This window comes from Chrysemys picta, chromosome 24 (genome assembly GCF_011386835.1).
Source record: "Chrysemys picta bellii isolate R12L10 chromosome 24, ASM1138683v2, whole genome shotgun sequence".
Lineage (NCBI taxonomy): Eukaryota > Metazoa > Chordata > Testudines > Emydidae > Chrysemys > Chrysemys picta.
The window spans coordinates 12,711,253-12,734,742 of NC_088814.1; the positions used below are offsets into that span (position 1 = coordinate 12,711,253).

Below are 23,490 nucleotides of genomic sequence, written 5' to 3' on the forward strand. Positions count from 1 at the left end.
CTGCCCTGAGAGCTCCCAGGCTGAGCAGGCAAAGGGAGGGAGAGGGCGAGAGAGGAGACGGGACCTGCCAACATCACCCAGCAGGTGGGCGGTGAAGGGAGGAACAGGGAGTGTCCTGACTCCCAGCCCTATGTCCCAGCCTCCGGCCCGCGCTGAATGTCATGGGGCACAGCGAGGAGTCCTGGGATCCAGCTGCCGGAACCATCAGCGGGAGAACAGCCCGACAGTGCGATGTGTGAGGCTGGAATCGTCTCATGGAGGAGGCCCCCTCGCTTGGCACTTTTAGTGCTAAAGCCAAACCCCTGGGAAGAAGTGCTGGAAGGATCAGCCCTGCCCTGGCCCCAGGAGACGAGGGGGCGGAGAGATGAGCCGATGGGTCTTTCCCCTCCCTGCGCTCTGTGGCCCTGTGCCTCGGTTTCCCCATATGTAAAATACTGATTCCGCCCCTTTGCAAAGCCAGTTGCAGGTGCTGGGCAGCGGCCAGGTCTCTGTGAATTCTGCTCATGTGTTGCTCTGTTGCTGTGTGACCTTGGGCAGTAACAACAGGCACCACGCTGCCTCTGGTGCTTTCGCTGCTCCTGATGCTTTTACCTCCATCTTCCTTCTCTCTCAGGATGCGGCTTTGAAAATTCTCACCAACACCAACACCAACACCAGGCAGCCCTGTGAAAATGGAGTCTTCATAGACCAGCATAGTGACATTGACATTTCATTCTCCATAGCAGGTCAGTGGAGCCAGGAGCTTCCATCCCCATTGATCAGCAATTCCAAATGTCCTCTCTGCCCTCTAGTATCAGGGGATAGCCGTGTTAGCCTGTAGCCACAAAAACGACAAGGATTCTGGTGGCACCTTAAAGGCTACGAGATTTAGCATCTGAAGAAGTGGGGTTTTTACCCAGGAAAGCTTATGCCCAAATAAATCTGTTAGTCTTTAAGGTTCCACTGGACTCCTTGTTGTTTCTCTGCCCTCTGAGGGGAAACACGTGGGCTCGTGGATCAGGCCTGGGACCTGGGTTCTGATCCTGGTTCTGACACTGTCCTTGTCTATTCCATTGTTCTCAATGAGGTGGAGGGTGGGGGTTTCTCCATTGTTCTCAAAGATGCCGAGGGTGGGAGTTTGTCCATTGTTCTCAAAGGGGCAGGAGTGGGAGGGTTTCTCCAGTGTATTCAGTGGGGGCTGGGTACACATGATCATCTGACCCTTCCAATTCAACTCTGCTCCTCCTCCTTCAGCTGGAATTCTTTGCCAGAGGATGTTGTGAAGGCCAAGGCTATAAGAGGGTTCAAAAAGAACTAGATTAATTCATGAAGCACAGGTCCATCAATGGCTATTAGCCAGGATGGGCAGGGATGGTGTCCCTACCCTCTGTTTGCCAGAAGCTGGGAATGGGCGACAGGGGATGGATCACTTGATGATTCCATGTTCTGTTCATTCCCTCTGGGGCACCTGGTATAGGCCACGGTTTGGTCTGACCCAGTCTGGCCATTCTCATGTTCACACAGAGACCGATGGCTTTTCCAGCCCCAGCCCTACACACTCCCCTGGGATCTGAGAGTCAAGCTGGGTGTTATGGAGGTGATCACATGGGGTCTTGCAATGCCCATTCATGCTCGGTGGTTGTGGTAGAAACGCACTGAGCCTCTCTAGGCCTCCATCTCCCAGCTGCTCAGTGGGGCTAATGATTTGACCTGCCTGGCTAGCGGTTCTTTGTACAGGGCTCTGGGAGTGCAACGTACCCTTAACGCTGCTCGGGGCAGAGCTGGGACTGAGCTCAGGACTCCCTGGATCCTGCCCATGTGCTGAGTCCACCAGCGTGTGCTGAACGTAGGACACCCCCAGCCCGACCCCCTCCAGCCCCAGCCCTGCCAGCAGGGGTCAGTTCTCAGAGCTCCTGGGGGGCCACGTGCAGTCCCCGAAATGTCCCCAAACATTGAGACTTTGCAGGTGCAAACACACGTGAATCGTTGTCTGGATTTGCCCCCAAACCAGGGTGGGGCTCCCTCAACCCTCCTTTGTATCTTTTCTAGACATGATCCCTGGGGCAGAAATGGTGAATATTGCAGAAGGGACCCCAGTGATCAATGGCCTGCTAGCGCCAGGTCCCAGCGCCCAGGACGAGGCAGTGCCACGTGCGTACTTCCCAGAGACGTGGCTGTGGGACCTGGAGCTGTCACAGACCGTCCCTGCGGAGCGGCCTCCAGGCCAGACCCTGGAAAGCAGAAGCTCCCAGAAGTGGTGCACTGGCTGGGGGAGGGCTGGCTGCTCGCATGGGGCTGGTTCCTGTGCCCTGTTGCCAGCGGAGAGGAACCCAGCACAGCAAAGGGGAATTGAAGGTGGCACATGGGGTACAAGTGGGAGGGGCAGGGGATCCCGAGCAGTGGGAATTGAGGCTGGGCCCAGGAATAGCCCTGTCAAGGCTGCTTCCCCAGTCTGAACTTTAGGGTACAAATGTGGGGGCCTGCATGAAAACTTCTAAGCTTAACTACCAGCTTAGATCTGGTCTGCTGCCACCATCCCAATGTGCTAATTCCCTTCCCTGGGTAGCCTTGAGAGACTCTTCACCAATTCCCTGGTGAATACAGATCCAACCCCCTTGGATCTTAAAACAAGGAGAAATTAACCATCCCCCCTCCTTTCTCCCACCAACTCCTGGTGGATTAAGATCCAACCCCCTTGGATCTAAAACAAGGAAAATCAATCAGGTTCTTAAAAAGAAGGCTTTTAATTAAAGAAAAAGGTAAAAATCATCTCTGTAAAATCAGGATGGAAAATAACTTTACAGGGTAATCAAATTTAAAGAGCCCAGAGGACCTCTAGCCTTAGGTTCAAAGTTACAGCAAACAGAGGTAAACACCCTAGTAAAAGGTACATTTACAAGTTGAGAAAACAAAGATAAAACTAACACGCCTTGCGTGGCTGTTTACTTACAAGTTTGAAATATGAGAGACTTGTTCAGAAAGATTTGGAGAACCTGGATTGATGTCTGGTCCCTCTCAGTCCCAAGAGCGAACAACCTCCCAAACAAAGAGCACAAAACAAAAGCCTTCCCCCCACCCACCAAGATTTGAAAGTATCTTGTCCTCTCTCTTGTATTTGGGCTCTCTTGTCCCCTTATTGGTCCTTTGGGTCAGGTGTCAGCCAGGTTACCTGAGCTTCTTAACCCTTTACAGGGAAAAGGATTTTGGAGTCTCTGGCCAGGAGGGATTTTATAGTATTGTACACAGAAGGGCTGTTACCCTTCCCTTTATAGTTATGACAAGCCCCCTGACAGGGAGACATGTCTGGCTGCGGAAGGGGGGGATCCCATCCCGTGGGACATTGAGCCCAGCCCGGAGAGTCCCGGGGCAAGGAAGGGTCCTGCGCTAGCTGGCGTGGGGCGGAGGAGGGGACGAGAGGGGGGCACTGACAGCTCTTCCCCTCTCTGCTGTCTGAGATTGGCCTGTTTCTGTGCCACCAGCCCAGGGCCCCAACCCAGCGGAGGGTCGGGCAGGGACGTCTCCGGTGGCCGTGCTCGTGGGCACTTCCCACGGGGCGGCCGCGTGTCTGATGCTCTGTTTGTGTCCGTTCCGGCCCAGCGAAGGGGGCTCCAAGGACGTCCCAGTCTCGGTGCCCGACACCATCACGGAGTGGAAAGCTGGGATGTTCTGCACGGCGGAGGTGGGCTTTGGGCTCTCGCCCACCGCAACCTTCACGGCCTTCAAACCCTTCTTTGTGGAGGTGGCCTTGCCGTACTCTGTGATTCAGAGAGAGGCCTTCGCCCTAAAGGCCACCGTCTTCAACTACCTGCGGCAGTGCATCAAGGTGAGCGCCGCCCGGGGCTGAGCTGCTGGGGCCAATGACCTGGGGCTGGGGAGCTGGGCAGCAGCGCAGGCCGGCGAGTGGCACCGGCAGTCACTGGCTGTGACCCTGTGACCACTGGGGTCAGCACATCGCAGTGAGGGGGCCTGAGCCCCAGAGGGGTCACGTCTCGGCTGGAGCTGCGCGTGTGAGCGCGTCCCCCACAGCCCTAAGGGGGATCTCGTGTTGGGCCCCACAGGTGCGAGTGACGCTGGCCGAGTCTGCGCAGTTCCAGGTGCAGGTGGGCGAGGACGGCGCCTACACCAGCTGCCTCTGTGCAGATGAAGAGAAAACCTTCCAGTGGGAGGTGATGGCGAGCAGCCTGGGTGCTGGGGGCTCTGTGCCGATGGGGAGGGACAGGGAAGGGGTGGGGGGCTCTACACAGTGCGGGGGGCAGTGAAGGGGTGCTGGAGCCTTCACACTAGGGAGGCAGGTAGGGGTCTTTGGAGGCTCTGCGTGGGGGACAGACGGGTAAGGGGCATTGGAGGCTCTGTGCTGGGAGTGAGGAGGAGGGCGCAGAACAGGGTCACTCAGGGCTTGGTGCCGAGGGGAAGGGGAAGGGACGGGAAGAGCTGCAAGGAGGGGGGGCGAGGACACCCCAGCAGAAAAACCCTTCACGTTAACCCTTGTGCCAGGTGGAGCTGGCAGCAACAAGGGTCGGGTTCAATATCTGGGACTTCCCCTTAACAGCGCAGCACAGAGCCTGCTTGGCCCCACTCACTGGCAACGCCTCCACTACTGCTGTCTGCAGCTGGCTCCCAGCTGCCGCTGTCTCTCTGCCGCTGAGCCACTGCGCCATAGCAGGGCACAATCCAGACTAATGAGCAGCTCTGTCACCCCTGACCTGCGCCCTTGGGTGCCCTCAGTAGCTCCCACCTGGGCTGCTCACACCCAGCCCCAGCATGGAAGCCGCACCCTGAGCGTGTGTGTGTGACTGCAGCCTGCCTGTCACTCCCAGGTTACACTCTGGCTCTCGCCAGCCTGGGTTATACTGCAGGGCGACCCCAACGCCCCCAGTCCCAGATTTTCCTCCAGAAAGGTCTGTCCTGTCTGCCCAGCCCTCTCCTGGCCATACAAGTTACATTGCGGCCGATATTCCTTTACGAGAATAACATGCACTCGTCCTGTCACCCCACATGGAGTTACCCAGACACTTGGATTTAAACACACTGGATTAGATAAAACAATCAAACATGTTCATGAACCACAAAGAGAGAGATTTTAAGTGAGTGCAAGGAATGGGGCATAACACTCAGAAATGGTTACAAGACAAATAAAGAGAAGACGTTTACTATTACCTGCATTAACAAACTACATCCGATTCAAACACAGTTTGCCCCTGCTTGCTTCCAGCAGTCTCACTGACCGAGCCCTGTAGGTCAGGACCCCTCTGCCATCCCGCTGGCCGCTGCTGCTTCCTGCTGCGATGTCATGTTCTGAGGTCCACCCCCGCCCCTCCGAACACAGCTGTCAGTGATTTCAGCAGGGAGGGGGCAGGTTCTGGGTGGCCATTCGCTGTTCCCACACAAGGGCTAAGGCAGAAAAACCCATTACACTCCACTCATCACTTCCCTCCGTCCTTCCCTTCCCCCCTTTCCTTCTCTCTCTTTTCTCCCCCATTCTCTTGCTCTCCATTTCCTCTGCTTTTCTCTCCCTTCTTCACCACCCTCCCCCTCCCACTATTCTCCCGTCCTCGGACACGGGCTCCTCTCTGCCTCACGCAGGGCCGTTGGTCTGTCTAACGGGGGTGTCTCCCACCTTGCTCGGCAGGGGAAGTGAACTTCACCGTCAGCGCCGAGGCTCTGCACACCGAGGAGCTGTGCGGCACAGAGGTGGCCGTGGTGCCGGCCCAGGGGCGAGTGGACACCGTGATAAAGCCCCTGCTGGTCCAGGTCAGTGTCTGGTCGGGGCCTCTGGGCAGAGCGGAGGGAGATCCGGGGCCTGGGTCTCACCCCCTGGTTGCCGTGGGCTGAGTCTGCACTTGTGATTGTTCTTTGTCCTGCCACAGAAAATAATTGTCCCAGCACCGCGCCGTCCGCGTCCCGGACCCCGACCTGCACTGCCCCTTCACGCGGCCCCATCCCAGCGAGATCAGGGAGCTGGCGGGAGAGTCCTGGGGCAGACAGAGATGGGGGTCAGCCCCAAGGGGGGTGGCTGAGTGTGACACACGGGAGGGCTCGAGGGGGCGGAGGGAACTAGCAGAGGGAAGCTCCGTGCTGAAGAGGAGGAAGCCGTGAGATCTGCTGGGCTGGGAACAGTCTCCCTGGGGAAGGGACGGGAGCCCCATCGCTGGGGCGCTGAGAGCTGGATGTGCCCGAGCCCCACAGCACGGGCTGTAGGGGATGATCCTGCCCTGGCTAGGGGCACTGGCTGACCCAGCAGGCCCTGTCAGGCTGTGACGTGCGCGGTCCCTTCTCCTGACCTTCTGTCTGATGCTCCTTCCCCACAGTCGGGGGGGATCCCGGAGGAGAAGGCGCACAGCTCCCTGCTCTGCCAGGAAGGTAGGATCCCAGCGCCTGTGCGGGGCTCAGTGGGTGTCACTAACGCAGGGAGTCTCTTGGCTGCGGCACGTCAGTGATGGCTGAGCCACTGGATGGCCCAGCTAGGGTCCCAGGAGCCGCCAGGCCGGACCGGACCAGGGGGCATCCAGGCCAATGTCCTGCCTGGGACAGGGTCCAGGCCCAGCTGCCCGGGGAAGATGCACCCCCTAGTGGGCAGTTATGGAACCGTCTGCCATGGACCGAAGGCTCGAGCATGTCCGGCTCCTGCTCCCGAGTTTCACTGGGCCCCTCTTGCACCAGCTCCTCTCCCCTGCAGCCTGGTCCCTGTGTGTACGATGCTCCCTGCAGAGCTCGTCACACCGGCTCTCTGGGGCCAGGAGAGGGACCGACTCCCACAGGCAGGACCCTCTGCTGAGAACCCCCAACCCTCGCCCTCAAGGGCACGTGTGTGCCATGGTGGGGGGAGGTTGGGGTTGAGAGAGGGGCTGTGACTGGGCGAGAGCCCCAAATGGTGAGGAATGGAGGGATCTGATTTGCTGGAGGCAGGGGCAGGTTCCCAACAGGCCTTTAACGGTGTGTCTTTGCCTTCGTGTTACACAGCATCCGAAGAAATCTCCTTGCAGCTGCCAGTGAATGTCCTGGCAGGGTCCGAGCGGGCCCACATAACTGTCCTGGGTAAGGAATTCCTCTGCCCCCACCCTGCTAGGTCACAGTGCCCTTCGCCAGCCAGCCCGTCTGTGGCCCAGCGCTCTGATCAGAGAGGCCAGTGCATCATGGATGGAAAAGACCAATGAGGGCAGGACTGGTCCCTGCAGTCTGTGCTCCAGGGTCTCATCCCCAGCGAGGGGCAATAGACTCACGCGGTGATGCCATGAAGCTTTTTGAGGGCATTGGCGTCTTGGCCATTCATCACCACGTATCCGCGTAAACCCACCAGGACTGAATTGACCTGGGGGCTCTGGGTCCCACATGCCAGGGCTCCACAGACGTGGTGTTAGGGACGGGGCAGCTGTTGTGCAGCCTGGTAATTCTCTGCTCCCCGACTCACTTGGTGCCAGGAGACATAATGGCCACGGCTCTGCAGAACATAGACCGCTTGCTGGGCATGTCCGATGATAATGGAGAGGAGAACATGGTCCGGTTTGCTCACAACATCTACACCCAGCAGTACCTGGAAAAGAGCGGGCAGCTGAGCACGGAGATCAGAGACAAGGCCCAGGGATTCCTCCAGAGCGGTGAGTGTCCTCCCACCCCTGCGCCCCCAGGGCATGGTGGGGCCATGCGAGGGCCCTGTCCAGGCCACCTCTGGGGCCCGGGCTCCAATCCAGACCCAGATCAGGGCCCTGGCTGGCTCTGGGGGTCAGGGAATGAGATCCTTGGCCTTTCCTCGCTGGGGCACCAGTTCTGAGTTCCTATTTGACTCAGTGTTCAGGGAATGGGAGAGGAGCCCTTTCCCTTCTAGGGGGCGCTGGTTGGGATCCAGCCCCAAGTCAGGGCACTGCAGGTTTTGGGGGATCAGGGCCCTATTCAGCCTTAACTCCATCCCCCTATTGAAACCGACCCCTGGAATCTCTGAGTCTCAGCGTCGTGGGGGAGGGGAGGGCTAGCGGGCCCCATGCTGGGAGTGGATTCTAGCCCCTGGGGGTGAGCGGATCCAGGACTCGCTGTCTCTCTCCCGTCCCCGCAGGCTACCAGCGCGAGCTGCTCTACAAACACAATGATGGCTCTTACAGCAACTTTGGGGAGAGCGATGCCAAGGGCAACACCTGGTGAGGGGCCGCACGGCACGGGCGAGTCAGGGCTCTGGGTGGGCAGGGCCTACCGGGCTGCAGCCTGACCCCCAGCCCCACTGCTATTCCAGAACGTCTCTGCCTCTCGTACTCACTCCAAACCCCCACCCTGGTCCCGTTCTGGGCTCCCCTGACAGCTCTGCTCACCCCCCACAATGCTGACCCCCAGCCCCGTCCCCCACGCACCTCCCTCCTGGCCCGCAGCATCTCCTGCAGAGTGTCCCTCTCATGGGGTCTCTCCCTGCCCAGGCTGACGGCCTTCGTTCTCAAGTCCTTTGGCCAAGCCAGACCCTACATCTCCATCGACGAGAAGCACCTAGAGGACGCCCTAGGGTGGCTGCAGCGCCACCAGCAGAAGACCGGCTGCTTCCGCAGTGTGGATAATCTGTGGAACAACGCTCTGCAGGTGGGAGGCTGGGGGGATGGGCTGATGGGATCGGAGAGGAGGGGACAAGCTGGGGAAGGGGGTGGGGGCCCCTCATGGCAGCTGGTTGTTGTCACCCATGTCGGTTTGGGGGATTTCCCTGGGTTTTTAGCAATGGCTGGATGGCTGGAACGTCCGGGTCAGCGGGTTATTGCACCGAACGAGGGAGCAGCCCTGGCCCAGCCCCCGCTGTCTCCTGCACAGCCCGGTCTCCCCGCGGGCACTGAGCAGACCCCGCACCCATTGCCTGGCACGGAGAGCCTGAGGGGCAGGGCCCAGCCCAGCCCTGAAGTCATGTGACTTCCACAACTCCCCATGCGGCTCAGTCAGAAGGGCGGTCGTGGTGCATCATGGGAGATGTAGTCCGAAGAAGCCAAGTCCATGGGGAACAGGGACATGAGGCCAGTGCAGCTGAATGTTGAATGGGTTCGCAGTGGAAGGTTTAGATTCAGGTCACCAACTCGACAGGCTGTGATTTGGGCCCCGCCGCCCCACAGCAGAATGTTGCGTTTCCATTTTCCCAACGGAAATCGAAATGTTTCAGCAAAAGTAACGTTTTCCCTCCAAGTTTTGGTTTTGTGGAAATTGCGTCGCCTGTCGAGAAATAATTTCAGGAGGAAATTCCCATCCAGCTCGAGTCACAGCCCAATTCCTGCCACTGCCCCCAGTCTGCAGGGAGCCGGGAATCTACAAAAGGGGGGTGACGATGCTGCCCGTGGGAGCCAGCTGAGATCACTCAATCAGGGTGAACTGCAGACAGAACGGGGCAGACAATCCCTAAATGCGGGTGGATATTCCAATACTTAGATTTACCAAGCCAGCACAAAGCAGCTTCTGTATTACCTCACTGGTTATGCAGACGTCCAAACAACACAGTTCCCTTAAAGTGCCCAGCCTCAGGCCTCCGTCCAGACACACATGTCAGATATAATGATGATTACTGAAAATCTTATCTCATCATATAAAAGAAAAGGTTCTTCTGATCCCAAAGGACCAAGCCCCAGACCCAGGTCAAATGATAACTTAGATCTTACCCAAAATACACGCTTATAGTCAATTCTTATTAACTAAACTAAAATTTATTTTAAAAAGAAAAAAAGAGAGTGTTGGTTAAAAGATCAATATACAGACAGACTTGAGTTCAATTCTTGAGGTTCTGATACATAGCAGAGATGAGCTTGCAGTTGCCAAAAGTCCTTTTAGAAATAGTCCATAGGTTATAGTCCAATGTCCATATTCAGGGTGACTCCAGTCAGTGACTGGGGATCTCAATCCTTGTGGCTTAAGGTTTCCCCCTCTTGAAACCCAAAGCAGATCTGAGATGAAGAAGGATCGTGTCCCAAGGTTTTTATACATTTCCAGCAGCCTTTTGGCCTGAGAAAACAATAGGCTTAACTCTCCTTCTCCTAAACATCATGGCAAATTAGCACATGGTAATTTATCCATTAAACAGTTCAGATACAGGTTACCACAACCTTCAAAGAGACATAGGGTATGTCTACACTACGAAATTAGTTCGAATTTATAGAAGCCGGTTTTATTGAAATCGGTTGTATACAGCCGATTGTGTATGTCCACACAATAAAATGCTCTAGGTGCTCTAGTCGGCAGACCGCGTCCACAGTACGAGGCTAGCGTCGACTTCCGGAGCATTGCACTATGGGTAGCTATCCCACAGCTATCCCACAGTTCCCGCAGTCTCCGCCGCCCCTTGGAATTCTGGGTTGAGATCCCAATGCCCGGATGATGCAAAACAGTGTCGCGGGCGGTTCTGGGTACATGTCGTCAGGCCCCTCCCTCCCCCGTCACAGCAACGGCAGACAATAGATTCGCGCCTTTTTATCTGGGTTACCTGGGTTACCTGTGCAGACAACATGGAGCCCGCTCAGCACAGCTGAGCTCACCGTCACCATATGTCCTCTTGGTGCCGGCAGACATGGGACTGCATTGCTACACAGCAGCAGCTGCTAACTGCCTTTTGGCGGTAGACGGTGCAGTAGACTGGTAGCCTTCATCGGCGATCTGGGTGCTGGCAGCCGTGGGGCTTGCCTTTTGGCAGTAAATGGTGTATTATGACTGTTAGCCGGCCTATTACAAGTCGGGTCATCGCACGTTAGCAGAGTCTTCCCCGAGCAGCCGATTGTGCAATAGGCCTGAAGACCATCGTCATACGCCGCCCCGTATTTGCTGCCAAGCACCCAGAAAGATGCCGAGGGCTATCAGTCACGCTGCACCGTCGTCTTAAGATGTAAAAAAATAGATTTTCTCTGTATTCATTTGCTTCCCCCTCCCTCCGTCAAATCAACGGCCTGCTAAACCCAGGGTTTTCAGTTTAATCTTTGGGGGGGACCAGTCTGTGACAGTTGTTTGTGTCTCTCCCTGATGCACAGCCACCGTTCTTTATTTTAATTCCCTGTGCCTGTACGCCATGTCGTCACTCGGCCCCCCTCCCTCCTTCCCCTAGGCCGTCAGATACTACGTTTGCGCCACAGCTCGAGCCGAGAAGCGGTTCGCGCCTTTTCTTTGAATTCTGGGTTGAGATCCCAATGCCCGGATGATGCAAAACAGTGTCGCGGGCGGTTCTGGGTACATGTCGTCAGGCCCCTCCCCCCTCGTCACAGCAACGGCAGACAATAGATTCGCACCTTTTTACCTGGGTTACCTGTGCAGACAACATACCACGGCAAGCATGGAGCCCGCTCAGCTCAGCTGAGCTCACCGTCACCATATGTCCTCTGGGTGCCGGCAGACGTGGGACTGCATTGCTACACAGCAGCAGCTGCTAACTGCCTTTTGGCGGTAGACAGTGTAGCATGAGTGATAGCCGTGGGGCTGGCAGCCGTAGTGCTGCATTGCACCAGCCCCTTCCAGGCGATGGTATATTATGACTGGTACCCGTCGTCGTCATACTGGTATGGCTGTCAATCATGGCCACCTGGGCAGACATGCTACTGTTTTGATGATGACGGTTACCAGTCATAATATACTATTTTCTGCCAATTGCCCAGTATTGTCTGCTAAGCACCCAGAAGAGGCCGAGGGCGATGCTGGGTGCTGGCGGACGTGGGGCTGGCAGACGTGGGGCTGCATTGCTACGCAGCAGCCCCTTGCCTTTTGGCAGATGATGGTATATTATGATTGGTACCCATCGTCGTCGTATTGGTATGGCTGTCACTCATGCTGCAGCGGCGGCTGCCACCTTAAGATGTAAAAAATAGATTTGTTCTGTGTTCATTTGCTTCCCCTTCCTCCGTGAAATCAACGGCCTGCTAAGCCCAGGGTTTCCAGTTTAATCTTTGGGGGCACCATTCTGTGTGACAGTTGTTTGTGTTTCTCCCTGTTCCTGTACCTGTACGCCATGTCGTCACTCGGCCCTCCCTCCCTCCCGCCCTCCCTCCTTCTCCTGGTCCATCAGATACTACTTTCGTGCCTTTTTTCTGACCAGGCGCCATAGCTAGCACTGGGATCATGGAGCCCGCTCAGATCACCGCGGCAATTATGAGCACTATGAACACCACGCGCATTGTCCTGGAGTATATGCAGAGCCAGAACATGCCAAGGCGAAACCCGGACCAGGCGAGGAGGCGATTGCAGCACGGCGACGAGAGTGATGAGGAAATTGACATGGCCATAGACCTCTCACAAGGCACAGGCCCCAGCAATGTGGAAATCATGGTGTTACTGGGGCAGGTTGATACCGTGGAACGCCGATTCTGGGCCCGGGAAACAAGCACAGACTGGTGGGACCGCATCGTGCTGCAGGTATGGGACGATTCCCAGTGGCTGCGAAACTTTCGCATGCGTAAGGGCACTTTCATGGAACTTTGTGACTTGCTTTCCCCTGCCCTGAAACGCCAGGATACCAAGATGAGAGCAGCCCTCACAGTTGAGAAGCGAGTGGCGATAGCCCTGTGGAAGCTTGCAACGCCAGACAGCTACCGGTCAGTCGGGAATCAATTTGGAGTGGGCAAATCTACTGTGGGGGCTGCTGTGATCCAATTTGCCAGGGCAATGAAAGACCTGGTGATAGCAAGGGTAGTGACTCTGGGCAACGTGCAGTCAATAGTGGATGGTTTTGCTGAAATGGGATTCCCAAACTGTGGCGGGGCCATAGACGGAACCCATATCCCTATCTTGTCACCGGAGCACCAAGCCACTGACTACGTAAACCGCAAGGGGTACTTTTCAATGCTGCTGCAAGCCCTGGTGGATCACAAGGGACGTTTCACCAACATCAACGTGGGATGGCCGGGAAAGGTACATGATGCTCGCGTCTTCAGGAACTCTGCTCTGTTTCGAAAGCTGGAGGAAGGGACTTTCTTCCCGGACCAGAAAGTGACCATTGGGGATGTTGAAATGCCTATCGTGATCCTTGGGGACCCAGCCTACCCCTTAATGCCATGGCTCATGAAGCCGTACACAGGCAGCCTGGACAGGAGTCAGGACCTGTTCAACTACAGGCTGAGCAAGTGCCGAATGGTGGTGGAATGTGCATTTGGATGTTTAAAAGCGCGCTGGCGCAGCTTACTGACTCGCTCAGACCTCAGCGAAAAGAATATCCCCATTGTTATTGCTGCTTGCTGTGCGCTCCACAATATCTGTGAGAGTAAGGGGGAGACCTTTATGGCGGGGTGGGAGGTTGAGGCAACTCGCCTGGCCGCTGATTACGCGCAGCCAGACACCAGGGCGGTTAGAGGAGCACAGCAGGGCGCGGTGCGCATCAGAGAAGCTTTGAAAACGAGTTTTGTGACTGGCCAGGCTACTGTGTGAAACTTCTGTTTGTTTCTCCTTGATGAACCCTCCAACCCCCCCCCCCGACCCGGTTCACTCTACTTCCCTGTAAACCAACCACCCCACCCCACCCTCCCCTCCCCTCCCGCTTGCAGAGGCAATAAAGTCATTGTTTTTTCACATTCATGCATTCTTTATTAGTTCCTTACAGAGGTAGGGGGATAATTGCCAAGGTAGCTGGGATGGGTGGGGGAGGAGGGATGGAAAAGGACATACTGCATTTTAAAACTTTAACTCTTATTGAAGCCCAGCCTTCTGATGCTTGGGCGATCATCTGGGGTGGAGTGACTGGGTGGACGGAGGCCCCCCCACCGTGTTCTTGGGCGTCTGGGTGAGGAGGCTATGGAACTTGGGGAGGAGGGCTGTTGGTTACACAGGGGCTGTAGCGGCGGTCTCTGCTCCTGCTGCCTTTCCTGCAACTCAACCATACGCTCGAGCATATCACTTTGATGCTCCAGCAGACGGAGCATTGCCTCTTGCCGTCTGTCTGCAAGCTGACGCCACCTATCGTCTTCAGCCCGCCACCTCTCCTCTCGTTCATGTTGGGCTTTTCTCATCTCCGACATTGACTGCCTCCACGCATTCTGCTGTGCTCTATCAGCGTGGGAGGACATCTGCAGCTCCGTGAACATCTCGTCCCTCGTCTTACGTTTTCTCTTTCTAATGTTCACGAGCCTCTGCGAAGGAGAAACATTTGCAGCTGGTGGAGGAGAAGGGAGAGGTGGTTAAAAAAGACACATTTTAGGGAACAATGGGTACACTCTTTCATTACAAGGTCGCATATTTCGGCTTGCAGGCAGCCATCGTAGGCCACAGTGTTTTGGCTTTTTTAACCTTCTTAACATGCGGGAAAGGTTGCAAACAGCAGCGCATTTCCCATATCAAGGATGAATTGGGTTGTCCATTTAAAATGGGGTTTCAATGTAAAAGGAGGGGGCTGCGGTTTCCCGGTTAACATGCGGCACAAACACAAGTAAACCACCCCCCCACACACACACACACGATTCTCTGGGATGATCACTTCACCCCTCCCCCCCACCGCGTGGTTAACAGCGGGGAATATTTCTGGTCAGAATAGCAGGAACGGGCGCCTCTGAATGTCCCCCTTAATAAAATCACCCCATTTCAACCAGGAGAGCTTTCTGGAGATGTCCCTGGAGGATTTCCGCTCCATCCCCATACACGTTAACAGACTTGCTTGCTTTTTTTTTGTAATGTTTACAAATATTTACAAAGTTACACTCACCAGAGGTCTCCTGTGTGCCCTGAGGGTCTTGGGTGAGTTCGGGGGTTACTGGTTCCAGGTCCAGGGTCACAAACATATCCTGGCTGTTGGGGAAACCGGTTTCTCCGCTTCCTTGCTGCTGTGAGCTACCTACAGTACCTCCATCGTCATCTTCCTCGTTCCCCGAACCGTCTTCCCTGTGTGTTTCTCCAGTGAGAGAGTCATAGCACACGGTTGGGGTAGTGGTGGCTGCACCCCCTAGGATCGCATGCAGCTCCGCGTAGTAGCGGCAAGTTTGCGGCTCTGCCCCGGACCTTCCGTTTGCTTCTCTGGCTTTGTGGTAGGCTTGCCGTAGCTCCTTAATTTTCACGCGGCACTGCTGTGTGTCCCTGTTATGGCCTCGGTCCTTCATGGCCTTGGAGATCTTTTCTAATACTTTTCCATTTCTTTTACTGCTACGGAGTTCAGCTATCACTGCTTCATCTCCCCATATGGCGAGCAGATCTCGTACCTCCCGTTCGGTCCATGCTGGAGCTCTTTTGCGATCCTGGGAGGACTCCATGACGGTTACCTGTGCTGATGAGCTCTGCGTGGTCACCTGTGCTCTCCACGCTGGGCAAACAGGAAATGAAATTCAAATCTTCGCGGGTCTTTTCCTGTCTACCTGGTCAGTGCATCTGAGTTGAGAGCGCTGTCCAGAGCGGTCACAATGAAGCACTGTGGGATAGCTCCCGGAGGCCAATAACGTCGAATTCCGTCCACACTACCCCAATTCCGACCCGCAAAGGCCGGTTTTATCGCTAATCCCCTCGTCGGAGGTGGTGTAAAGAAACCGGTTTAAAGGGCCCTTTAAGTCGAAAGAAAGGGCCTCGTTGTGTGGACGTGTCCAGGCTTAATTCGGTTTAACGCTGCTAAAGTCGACCTAAACCCGTAGTGTAGACCAGGCCATAGAGACAATAATACTATTTCTCTCAAGTGTCTTCATAAACGTTAATATTCCTTTTTTGATCTTTGAATTAAAGCTATAGCAATAGACAAGACTTGTTTGCTTACATCACAAGACCTGAGCAAACATCTCCCCTTCGATCTCTAACAATGCAGACTTGCATTTCAAAGCTCTATTCATTTACATATCTTCCTAACCAGTCTCTAAAGTTCGGCCATGGGTCAGGTCAGTCTGTGAGTTAATTAACTCGTTCTGGCCTTGTCACCTTTCAGTGAGATATTATATTACACTCATAACGTCACAAGGGGCTGGGGCTGTATCCAGCTGTTTGGGAGCTAGAAGGAGACAAATATTAGGCAAAGTCCAGATTCCTGCACGGGGGGGACTATTTAATGAGCAGGAACTTGCCCAGCGAGGGTTGAATCCCTCAGCCTCTGCAGAAACGGCCCCTGGTCTTCACAGGAAATCTGGCAAATGTCAGTTCAAACCAACTTCCCAGCCTCTGGTTCCAGGGGGGGCTCAGGTAGGATTTTATGCTGGGAGCCCAGTGCAGCCATGGCTATGCAGTTGCTACCACCTCTCTTGAATTAGCCTGTGGAACTCACTGCCACCGTGTGGCCTCCCTGGCTGCTACGACTGGGGGCAGCTGTTCGGGACCCAGATGGCCTGATAGGTCCCAGCAGGCGGCGGGACCCAAATCCAGCCACTCGGAGCGCTGGAGCCGGGTCTTCTCAGGCCCAGTGGGCCTGTCCTGGGCAGCGGCTCACCTGCTCCTGGCAACGTGCCCCGTAGCTCGGTCTGAGCCAACTCCCGATGTCTCCATCCCCGTCAGGGCGGCGTGGTGGACGAGCTCTCTCTCTCGGCTTACATCACGGTGGTGCTGCTGGAGCTGGGGCAGCCGCTCACGGTGAGGCCAAGCCCGGCTGTCCCCAGGGAGGGGCCGGCAGCTGGGGGGAGTCAGGGTGCTGTGGGGGGCAGTGGAGAGGCGGGTTGGTGGGGGAAGGGGAAGTTGACAGGTCGGGGGGGTTGGTACCAAGGCGGGGGTCAGGGTGCTGTGGGGAGTTGGGCTGGGGTCGGGGTCGGAGGAAGATTCAGCAGGTTGGGGAGGGGCCGGGCTGTTTTGGTGTCTAGCGCTCGGGGGGAGGGGGTCTGGCGAGGCTTGTGGGGTGCAGGGTGCGGGTGGCGGTGGGGGGATGGGTCGGGGGGAGGTGATGACAGGCTGGCGGGAGGGGGTATTAGGGCCCCATGTGGTGGTTGCCGGGAGACACGCCCAGGCCCGAGTCGCGGGGCGTCTCCTCTGGCCAGCTCAGCCTGATGGAGAGTCTGTTCGGTGTCTAGCACTCGGGGGAGGGGGTCTGGCGAGGCTTGTGGGGCGCAGGGTGCAGGTGGTTGTGGGGGCAGGGTCGGGGGAGGTGATGACAGGGTGGTGGGAGGGGGTATTAGGGACCCATGGGGTGGTTGCCATGGGACACACTCAGGCACGGGGTGTCTCCTCTGGCCGGCTCAGCCTGACGGGGAGTCTGTTTGGTGTCTCCCCCGTACCAGGACCCCATGGTTACCAGGGCCCTCCAGTGTCTCCGGAAGTCGAGCACCAGTGACCTCTACACTCAGGCGCTGCTGGCCTACGCCTTCGGGCTGGCGGGGAGCAGTGAACTGCGGGACACCCTTCTGCAGCACCTGGCCCAGCACAGCGTCAGCGCCGGTACCGGCAGCACCTCGCTCTAGTGCTCTCCTCGCTGCCGGCCTCTAGACACAGGGCAGGGCCAGCTGCCCCCTGCAGCCCTGCCCACCCAGGTGCCCCCTGCCCCGGGACCTCCTCAGCCTGGCAGGGGAGATGGGTCTCCGTGGCCCAGTCAGTCCGTGGTCTCTGCTGAGGCTGCCAGCGAGGGGCCGACGCACTGGGCTCTGTCATGGGGACACTTCTCCCCTCAGAGCTGGAGTGAGATCGTCCCGCCATTTCCCACGGCCCAGCGCACGGAGCGAAGGGGGACGAGGCTGGGTCGCTGCCAGCCTGGGGGGGATCGGAGCTGAGGACCTAGAGGGGCAAAGCCCCATGTCCCAACACAGCCCTCTAAAGCGCCCGGGACCAGGAGCGTGATGGGGTCCAGTGGGCTCAGAGCCTGTGGGGCAGGGCCTTGCGTAGGCAGCTCCCAAGGGGAATGGGTGGTAACCAAGCCCTGGGGAGATGCCAGAGGATCCCAGCCCCATCTGTGTTGGGGACATCCCAGCTGGGGAGTCCCTGCCCGAGGCATCTCGGCTTGACCAGGCTAATACTGGGAGGGGAATGGACTGCACTGGGCCGGGGCCGACTAGGCCCTGCCGTCTCTGGGAGAGGGGGTTGTACAGGGAAGCAGGTCTCTGGGTGCCCCCTTGTCTGCACCATGTGCCCCCGTGTTCCTGCTGGGAGGCTGCCCATCCCCCAGCTCCAGTTCCCCTAGCCTTTCCCTGCACAGATGCCCTTGGGTTTGTGCCACTCCCAGCCCAGCCCCGGTGTGAGCAATGCAGTCTGGGGCCAGCTCCCCATAGGGCGGGAGGTCCCATGGGAGGGCCGAGGCCCACTGGGAGCGCGGCTGGGGACGCAGGAGGTGGCGCTGCCCCACATCGGTGCTGAGCTGAAGGAGCCCCCAGCAGGAGGCCAGGGGGCGCTGGGAGTCCCAGGTTGGGTCCCTCACTCTCGTCATGAACACACCCCAGTGATCTCTGTGCGTCTCCTCGGCGCCGTTCGAGCTCAGACTGAGCCGTGCCTGGAGCTGAGGCCTGGCGCACTCGGTTCCTGCCAGGCCCTGGGGAGACGTCCCCCACAGAGAGGAGCCGCCTGCATGGTCCAGGTGGCTCTGTCGTGTCTCAGCTCAGGTGAAAAGTCCCTTCTCTCCAAGCCCCAGCGTGGCGGCTGCAGCTGGTCTGTGCCCGCGAGTTGTGTGTGTCGCCTCCTGCCCTGCTCCGAGGTGGGTAAGAAGTGCTGGGAGCAGCACCTGGCTCCTGCCCCAGGGAGGGGAGAGGTGGGGGCTCTGCTGCTGGGGGCACCCAGGGGTCGCCAGTTACTGGGGTGAAACAGCCCTCGGGTTACAGGACCTGTCTCCGAGGTCACAAAGACCCTGTGGAGGGGGGTGTTTACCAGGCATCAGCGCCATCCATGCCCTTCACCTGGGTCATGCTGCCCTCCTGCCCCCATCCCCGGGGGGCCCCACAGTCTCTCAGGGGCTCTCTGCCCCCCTCTAGCAGTGTTTGCATGAGGCATAAGCAGACTAAGCAATTGCTTAGGGCCCCAAGCAGATCATGGGGCCCCCAGTTTGGTATTTCCCCCCAAACCCGTTCATCTAATGTAACGTGGCCTGTTTACCAGGGTGTCGGTTTCGGGGGGGGGTTGGGATTGTGATGGGTTGGACCCCGCTTCTGGGATACCATCTGATGTACTGGGATTTCACTGAGGACTTGTCTACACTGGCAATTAACAGCGCCGCAGCTTTCTCACTCAGGGGTGTGGGAAAACACGCCCTGATCACAGCAAGTTGCAGCGCTGTAAAGCGCCAGTGTAGACAGTGCCCCGGCGCTGGGAGCTGCGCCCCTCGTGGAGGTGGGATTTTTAGAGCGCTGGGAGAGGACCACACAAGGCACATTAAAGCACTGCTGCAGTAGCGCTTTAGTGTTGCCAGTGTAGACTAGTCCTGAGCCTCTCCTGCTCCACCAGCCTGGGTTCCCTCCGTGCGGTGCTGAATTAGGCGCTCCGGCCTCTTGCAGCACACACAGGTAGGGCCACACCCAGCTGCAGACACAGACTGATGTCAGCTCTGTGTGTGATGACTCCCCCAGCACTCACGTGCACACCCCTTTGGGAGATAAACCCAGAATAATAGTGTCTGGCGCTGTATAGAAAAATCTGCACAGCGCAAGCTCATAAAAATCCGCCCTCTTCCTCAGTGTGAAGAGAGATGTGCCTGACTTCCTGCCCCCTCCCCCCAGTTCGAAAGTGTACAAACCGGGTTAGATTATAAACGAGAAATAAGTTTATTACCTACAAAAAGGTGAGTTGTAAGGGAATATAAGAGAGAACAGCCAGAACAAAGCAGATTACTGAGCAAATAAAACAAAGTACACAAGCTAAACTCAATATACTTAAGAAACAGGTTACAAAATGTAATTTCTTACTCTAAATGTTATTTTAGGCAGGTTGCAAAGTATCTGTGGTTCAGAGTTCCAGTTATATTTCTTTTCAGACTGGACCCCTGTCTCAGTCTGGACTCCCCGCTTGCCTGCCCTCCAGGTGGTTTTAGCAGTCTTTCTTTTTGGGCAGACAGGCCATGAAGAGGAGTCCCCACATTTGCCTTCCTCCCCACCCTTAACTAGTATTTACATAAGGCGGGAATCCTTTGTTTCCCAGACTTGCCCCCACTTCCCTTCCAGTGGAAAGCTACAAGAAGTCCCAAGTAATGTTTAGTATCAGGTGACAAGACCACCTGACCTAGCAGTGTCACAGTTACATCCCTGGATGCTTCCCAACAGGGAGAGAGATTAGTATCCTCATGGTCTTGTTGTTCCTGATGGCCCATCAAATCTGATGGCCTGTCATAAGTGGATGCCTTCCCAATACACACCCAGTTGTAATGGTTACGTAGTCCATATTCCTAACTTTAGATACAGAGATGATACATGCATACGAATTGGATAATCACATTAGTAAATCAGAACCTTTCCAATGATATCTCACATTAGCCATCTGGCGTAACGTATATCTCAGTGACGTCATATTCATCTCATAAGCATATTTTCATAAAGAATATGGAGTGCAAAGTCACAGGGATATTTTTTGGTTTGTGGATTTAATGCAGCTAATATTTGTAATGGGCTGGTGGGGGGGGGAATATTCCTGTCAGGCCCCCCTTTGGGTAGCACCACCTTTGCCCCCGAGCGGCCACACCACATAGGTTTAGGAGTCACTTGCAGCCAGTGAGCCACCGCGGCTGAGTTTTTAGCTTGGGGAGCAGAGGCTCAGGGGTTTCGAGTCAGAGATCCAGGGTTCAGTCCCTGCTGACGACCCACCCAGCGGTGTCACATTACACTTGTGTAGTCCTCCTGTGTGCTGTGAATCAGCTGCCATGTCCTGCCCCAGAGGTGGCTGCATTCAATGGGGGGCAGGCGTCCTTCTGGCCTGGGAAGCCCCTGGGGCCCCTTTAGAAAACAAACGGATGACCCACTGTGTTGTAACTGCAGCCGTGGGGCTGTCCCTCCCTCGGCCCCTCTCCTAGGGGAACAGCTCCACTGGCAGAGGAAGGTGAAGGCCCTGCCCAGCCCCTATGGGAACCAGCCCCCGTCGGTGGAGATGACGGCTTACGTGCTCCTGGCCTATCTCTCCCTGCCCAATGTGTCTGCTGCCGACATGGGGACCGCTGCCCAGATCGTCCGCTGGCTCACCAAGCAGCAGAAACCCTATGGGGGCTTCTCCTCCACGCAGGTAACACCCCTGCCCTTGGGGCAAACCAGCGCTGGGGGACTGGTGGAGGAAGGGGCCAGGAGCCCCCCGGGGGCTGCATCTTCACAGCTGAGCTGGGGCCCTTCCTGGGAGAGGGAGTCCTGGGTGCAGAGCCCCCTGCCCTCAGGGACTGGGAGCCGGGGTCCTGGTCTCAGCGCCCCGGTGGGTCCCGATCCTGGTGCAGTGAGTCTGAGCCGGGCTCCTCTCTCCAGAGCGTGACAGCAGCTCGGTGACTCTCCTCCCCAGGACACGGTGGTGGCCCTGCAGGCCCTGGCTAAATACGCAGCCCTGACGTACAGCCCGAGCGGGGCTGTGTCGGTGACGGTGAGCTCCCAGGCCGGGGCCCGGCAGCAATTCCACGTGGAGAACGCCAACCGGCTGGTGCTGCAGCGAGCGGCCCTGCAGGAGATCCCCGGGCAGTACACGGTGCGGGCCAGTGGCAAGGGCTGTGTCTTTGTGCAGGTGAGTGCAGGAGCCCCTGGGGACCAGCCGGCCCAGCAGTGACTGGTTGTGCCCTTGCCCTGCCCCACGGCCCCTGACTCTGGGCCCAGGCTCTGATCTGCTGTGGCGGAGGCAGCAGGCTCTGCCCCAACCCTCTTGCTTGTCTCCCAGCTGACTCTGCGCTACAACGTGCCGCCCCCAAAGAGCGCCGCGACCTTTGACCTGTGGGTGGAGACGGAGCCGAAGGAGTGCACCGAGAGCGCCAGATCCCGCTTCAGCCTCGTGCTGCACGCCCTGTACGAGCCCCAGCTCCCCAACCCCGCTGGGTCAGAGCGCCCGGGGGCAGGGACAGGCCTCAGGCAGCGGGGAAATGGCCAGGGCAGAGCCGCCCCACTGCAGGGCCAGGGCAGGGCTGGAATCGATCGTCGGGGGAGCCATCCCCCCACAGGGCTCAGGGCAGAGGCAGGGGCCCCTTGGAATGTGCCAGGGACTAAAGGGCTGGTCCCGGGGCTGATCTAATGGACAGTCGGCTCCCAAGGAGCTCCTGGGGCCAGGGCCCCTTGCCTGGGGAGTTCAGGGCTGGCTGGGGGCTAGCGGGGATCACAGCCCAGAGCAGGCAGACGGCATTAGAGATGCCTGCAGGGCCGAGAAGATGGGAGGCGTCCCCTCCTCCTCCATCCCCCTGTGGTCTGTATCCAGGGCAAACCCCGACCTCAGCGCACGGCTTCTGTTGCAGGTACAGTGGGGAGTGCCCAGCCACCAACATGGCCATCATCGAGGTCAAGCTGCCGTCCGGCTACACCCCCGTCAAGAGGTCCCTGCGGCAGGTGAGCTTCCCAGGGAGGAGAACAGGCCGGGCCAGTCACACAGCATGAAACCAGGGGCTGAACCATGGGGGAGAGCCCAGACTCCCAGGAGAGCACAGATTGCAGCTCTGACCCCCAGGGGGAGCTCCCCCTGCAGAGCCCTGCCCCCTGCAGTGGGGCACTGTGCAGCCCTGGGTCTCCCATCCAGTCACTGAGCAGGTCCTGACCCTGCTTAGCTCCCCCTACAACACAACGCCCATGTCTAGACTCCCGCCCCTCCCCCAGCAGACACCCAGTGCTCAGGTGTGACTGGCATGGGGGTGGCAGCCAGGCCCCTCAGCCATGGGGTCGTTTGGTGCCCCATGTCCCAGCCCCCAGCAGAGCAGTGACTCCGGCCCCAGCCCCTCTGTTCCAGGATCAGCCGTTTCCTCCCTCTGCTCCTAGCTGGAGAAGCAGCGTTTGGTGAAGAGGCTGGAGGTGCAGAATGACCAGGTGACACTCTATCTGGACCAGGTGAGTGCGGGCGGCTTGGGGCTCCGAGGGCCTGGTGTGAATGGAGAGGGCGTGTCCTGCCCTGGCTCCACCCCCATTACAGTTGCTCTCATGAGATCTGTGTCACATGCACGGTGTAGGGTCACGGAATTTTCCCTGGTTCCAAGTGACCCGTTTCCATAAAGGACGGGGAGATGGGACCAGACTCAGCCAAACCCCAGGGAGGGCCATGAACGGAGCGACAGGGAGCTCAGGGTTGGGGGCTGGAACTGGGCCCTGAGTGTGATGAAAGGAGGTCACATTTTGCAGGAGGGTGGAACAGGGATTCGGGGGGAGCATTTTCTCATTGCTCCAGGCCACAGGGACAGGGGGAAGCGGCTGGGCCAGTGTGAGTCTCGGGGAGGAGGGGGTTCAAGCTGCCAGTGCAGACGTTCAACCCAGGCGCTCGCTCTGTCGCTCTCTCGGTAGCTGACGAAGGAGGCGGTGAGTTTCACCTTCTCCCTGGAGCAAGATTTCCCTGTGAAGAATCTCAGAGCAGCCCCAGTGAGACTGTATGATTACTACGAGACGGGTGAGTCCCGCCCGCGATCCACCACCTTTACAGCCGCTCTCCTGGGCTCTGTGGCACAACCAGTGCCTGGGTAGAGGGTCGTGCCATTGCAATCCCCCCTGCTCCCTGTGACTCTTTTCCATGGCTGATCTCACCCTCCTGCTCGGGCCTGGACACAGCACTTGGGCAGAGACTGGCAGCCGACCCGCCGTGGGCCTG

General features: G+C 57.6%; 2 protein-coding genes across 2 annotated transcripts in view; one reads left to right on the forward strand and one right to left on the reverse strand.

The window, feature by feature from the left end:
• The window catches only part of LOC101942093 (alpha-2-macroglobulin-like protein 1), a 58,964-nt gene that overhangs the window by 32,336 nt on the left and 3,138 nt on the right, over positions 1-23,490 (forward strand). The window contains 18 exon segments of the mRNA XM_065577638.1: positions 614-725; positions 2,029-2,191; positions 3,577-3,802; positions 4,038-4,164; positions 5,609-5,730; positions 6,288-6,339; positions 6,940-7,014; positions 7,398-7,574; positions 8,027-8,108; positions 8,379-8,535; positions 16,348-16,422; positions 17,061-17,217; positions 20,759-20,964; positions 21,229-21,444; positions 21,595-21,719; positions 22,160-22,250; positions 22,674-22,742; positions 23,190-23,292. Coding sequence (XP_065433710.1) covers positions 614-725; positions 2,029-2,191; positions 3,577-3,802; positions 4,038-4,164; positions 5,609-5,730; positions 6,288-6,339; positions 6,940-7,014; positions 7,398-7,574; positions 8,027-8,108; positions 8,379-8,535; positions 16,348-16,422; positions 17,061-17,217; positions 20,759-20,964; positions 21,229-21,444; positions 21,595-21,719; positions 22,160-22,250; positions 22,674-22,742; positions 23,190-23,292 — 2,335 coding nt within the window.
• On the reverse strand, positions 13,469-15,515 carry LOC135977329 (myb/SANT-like DNA-binding domain-containing protein 2). The gene is made up of 2 exons (XM_065577637.1): positions 14,591-15,515; positions 13,469-14,044 (listed from the first exon to the last, which is right to left on the reverse strand). The coding sequence occupies exons 1-2, from the start codon at positions 15,129-15,131 to the stop codon at positions 13,575-13,577; spliced, it is 1,011 nt and encodes a 336-aa protein (XP_065433709.1). The 5' UTR covers positions 15,132-15,515; the 3' UTR covers positions 13,469-13,574.